The sequence below is a fragment of the Empidonax traillii genome, unplaced genomic scaffold (genome assembly GCF_003031625.1).
Source record: "Empidonax traillii isolate 1590-97213 ecotype Southwest subspecies unplaced genomic scaffold, ASM303162v1 scaffold1885:size52609, whole genome shotgun sequence".
Classification (NCBI taxonomy): Eukaryota; Metazoa; Chordata; class Aves; order Passeriformes; family Tyrannidae; genus Empidonax; species Empidonax traillii.
In genome coordinates this window covers 29757-33980 of record NW_020957078.1, presented here as the reverse complement: position 1 = coordinate 33980, position 4224 = coordinate 29757, and the positions used below count along the sequence as shown (strand labels likewise).

General features: G+C 46.5%; 1 protein-coding gene across 1 annotated transcript in view; it reads right to left on the bottom strand.

The window, feature by feature from the left end:
• Positions 1–4224, bottom strand: part of LOC114071191 (protocadherin-16-like) — a 31533-nt gene that overhangs the window by 8871 nt on the left and 18438 nt on the right. The window contains 1 exon segment of the mRNA XM_027908931.1: positions 606–622. Within this exon segment, the coding sequence (XP_027764732.1) occupies positions 606–622 (17 nt within the window).

Here is a 4224-nt window from a genome sequence, read left to right as displayed (position 1 = left end):
CCGCTCTGGCCGCCTCTCGCCTCTGCTGCCCGTGCCGCTGCCGCTCTGGCCGCCACTGGCCGGGCGAGCGAGCAGCCTGCGGGGGCAGGACGCTGCGGCGGCGGCGGCTGCGGCTCCAGCGCCGCTCGGCGGCGGCCAACAGCGACACCCGGAGGCGCCGCCGCAGCACTGCAGCCGCCTTTGGGCTGGGTTTTTGAAAACCTATTTATTATTGAAACACCTATTTTCCTGGTTTCACACACCTATTTTCCAGCTTCAAATCCCACAACTCAGGCTCCTCTTTCTGCTATCTAATTATTATCGAAGTATTTAGTCACGCCCAAGTTGAGTTGAGTAAATACTCAACACTCAACTTGTGAAGCTATCAGAATGTATGAAGCATAAATCCATAGCTCATACTGTGTCTTTTGTAGCAGATACATAAAAACAAAACTCTTTTCAGACAACTACACAGGAGGAGCAGAACAGACTGCAAAGCATAGACCCCAGCTACAGTCATTGCTTTGTACAATATAAAAAACAAAATCCTTGGAACCACACGTGAGGGCCACATCTATGTGCAAGGATAAATGGAGCTCGACACATTTCTTTTATCCATTTGAAACCATTCCACAATGAACTCCTACATGGGACCTGTCTCTGGATAGACAGACTTCTTCCCTCTGTCATCACACAATAGGAAAGAAAATTTAGAAGGCAGACACTGCTAAAAGAAAAGTTGCACTCCCTGATTTTCAGATCCCAAGGATCACAACACAGAGGAATGCAGAGAGATTTTTCTGCTCAACGCACAACTCAACTGTTGTGAAATGTTATAAAGGTAGCTCATTCAGTGATCCCTCATGAAAGTATCACTCAAAGGCAGCATCGTCCTTCTCCAACACCAGAATTCCTTGGAAGATATGTGACTTTACTATTCTTAATGCAAAGTTTCCCTCTGTGCCTGACAACTGCCATTCATAGCAAACTTCATGAAATAAAAAACCAAACAGGTGAACCCACAACCTGGTCACTGGAGTGGAAATGATGGAACATCAAAATACAAAGACACCTTCACACAATTTTCAGAAGGTCATGAAGGAACCCCGGGAATCTGCAAAACACGTGCCTTGCCTCCCCCACTAACTTCTCACACACAGCACCCCCAAGTCTCTCCTAGAACCCTTCACAAGTCACAGAATTATCATAGAACTTCACAATTAGCAGAGAGACTCCACTAAAAGAAAAGTTCCTCAGACAGCTTCCCATTATCATGAGCAATATTTGACTTCTGCACCTGCATATGTGTCAAGTAAGAGAATTTCTTCCACAAACATTTTAAGAGAACACTTCTATTAAAAGGAGAAAAGTAAGGATTTTACATCTGCAAAAAAGAAGGGAATCAACATATACTCTTCCAGATGATGCACTAAGTTTAGGCTCATAGTTCAGGTACTTAGTAGGGAATGAATACAGAGTTGGCTCCTCCCAAAACTCCCTTCATTATGGCACTTGCCATAGGTAGCTAATTAAACCATTCCTTAAAAATAACACAACAACCTGGAAACATACAGGTGGAACTTCCCAGGGCTCTCCATACACATGGAGTAAAATCTGTTAGGCCAAACTTACTGGGGAAAAAGAAATCACATCACATGATACCACAGCTGGGAAAAGAGCAAACCATAACTCTTGTGTCCTTCAACAGACCTTGCCACACAGGTCACAGGACTCTTGTCTTGAGCCCTGCACAACTTGCACGCTGTTCTCTGACCCTCATCATTTGCGAGAATGTCTAATCACAACCCCGGTTGCCCAGGCCAAATATCATTAACATCCATCGTGACCAGGCCATGCAGTTACCAGGAAGGGGAGTTGCATTTCTCTGCAAGGGTCGATAGCTTGTCATTTCAGATTAGCTCCACGGGAGTAGGTACACAAGAAGGGCATCAAGGTGGTAAAATGTCCACACAACACTCCTGTCACACAGGAGTTCACACTGAAGCCCACAGCCACAGCTCCTCAGTGTACTTTTTTGTACAGTAAAAAGGGGGAAATTCACAGAAACCCAACTGTTGACCTCATATAATTACTAGGACAACCTGAACTACTACATTATCTGTACATCTTTTGGACTTTCGAAATAAAAACACAGTAAACCTTTCCATCTGCCCTGTCTCTGCACAGACAGAATTTTTCACCCTGCCCAAACATTAAGCCACAGGAAAGCAACCTTTGCAATCAGACACTGCAAAGGGCCTGAAAGAAAACCAGCACACACAGCTCCTCCTTATCTGAGAACACTCACACCTCAGATGTCTGTAAGAAATGTCTGATACTAAGAAAAGTAAACTACTCTCAAGTGCATAAGCGATGTGCAGCTGTGATAAAATGACCACGCATCACAATATCAGCTCAAATATCATTCTACTTCAGCACACGGGTAATTTGGAAGAGACCTGAGTCTCAAAATTAAAACTGATGTTTACCTGAAAGCTCCATAACTACCATTCACAGGAAACACCTTGCAACAGGAAAGCAGACTGATGATCCCACACCTTAGTCGGATCCTGAGCAGTGTGATGTCAAAAATAAGACATCTTCAGACTCATTTTCAGAAGGTCATTAATAAAGGCTGTGCATCAACAAAACGCATGCCTTGTCTCTGCCAGTACCTCCTCACACACAGCAGCCCCAAGACCCTCATCAAACCTTCACAGCTCAAATAATTCTCATTCATCACCCCATTTGTAGCCGGACCCCAACCGCAGGAAATTGCACAGACAACTTCTCAACGTGGATAATATTTGATTTCACACCACATACATATGACATGTAAGAGTATTTCTGCCAGTGACAACTTAAGGAAACACATCTCTGAAAGTCTTCCTCCTTACAGCTCTAAAAATGAAAGGCTTGTGCAGGACAGTCAGACAAAGGTGACAGATTTGTAACCCAATCATCCCACCGATTATCTGATACAAAGGCCTCCCTTCAGATCATGACAGCGAGCAAGATGGTAACACTTGCAGAAAAGAGGGGATCACAACACGCTCTTCTGGATTATGGCACTTATGGAAAGGACCTAATTCCCGGCTTATGTAAGCGAGGAAGAGACAGAAAGGGGAATCCCACAGGTTACATTGTGGCATTTGTCCTAAGTCCATAATTAAGCTGCTCGTGAAATTCATCATGACAACCTTCACATACACAGGAAGAACCTTCCCGTGCTCCCAAATCAGACTGATTACTATGTCACCTACATAAAAGGCTTTCAGAAGACTAAAATCACATTGTTGCCATTTCTCTTCAACACGCCACGGACCACAGACTTCAGACAACTCTGCCCTTTCCTCCAGCATCCCTTTACACTACAAACAGCCACAATATTCACAATTTCTTTCCTCTTCATAGCAAGCAGACAGACATCACCAAGGGACGAGTTATTACCTGGCCTATTCCTCCACCAGGAGCACAAAGACATTGGCATGGATGAGTTAACAAAACATTTTGTTGGCCTCTGTATTATTGTGGCGACACAGAAAGGCTTAGAAGAATAAAAGAGATGTCGAGCGATGTGGCACCCAGGTCCACTAAGTTTGGTTTCAAGAGAACCTCAACCTGCTCATGCACATGTGCTGACCCTGCGAGCAACGTAAATTCAGTTTGTTACTAATGCAACACATCGGTGGAGAATACCTAATGGTGACAGGAACTGCACTTGTCAGGGGAGAAAAGGAGAAACGAAATGATGTTTTCTAAAACCACAAAGCCCGGGAAATCAGAACCTCTACCTAAGAGCAGCTTGCCTTCTACTACCTGGCCGACCAATTCTGAGGCTGAGCACCGATCCCACGTCCCGCTCACAACAACAAGACACACCAGCCCTCAGCGCCTCAATGAACGGTGCCTCTCCTTACTTGTTAGCGAATTTCGCTGTAAAGCATACAGGGCGCGGGGAACAAAGGACAAGGGAGCAGCTGAAGGAAGCATTGAAGCTACAGTCCGGCTTGAGGAACTCACCGTGGGAGGGGCCGGGTCGGCGGAGCCGGCGCCGGCAGGTTCCTCCTCTCCGAGCAGCGGTGCAGGCTCGTCGGGCGGCGGGCGGGCCGGGAGGGTGTCGCAGCAGCTGGCGGCCGAGAAGCGCAGGTGGCTCTTGCGCGAGTCGGCCGTGAGAGACACGTCGTGCGAGTAGGAGTGCAGGAAGGCGCGGACGCCGTCGATGCCCACGAAGTGCGTGGCAGG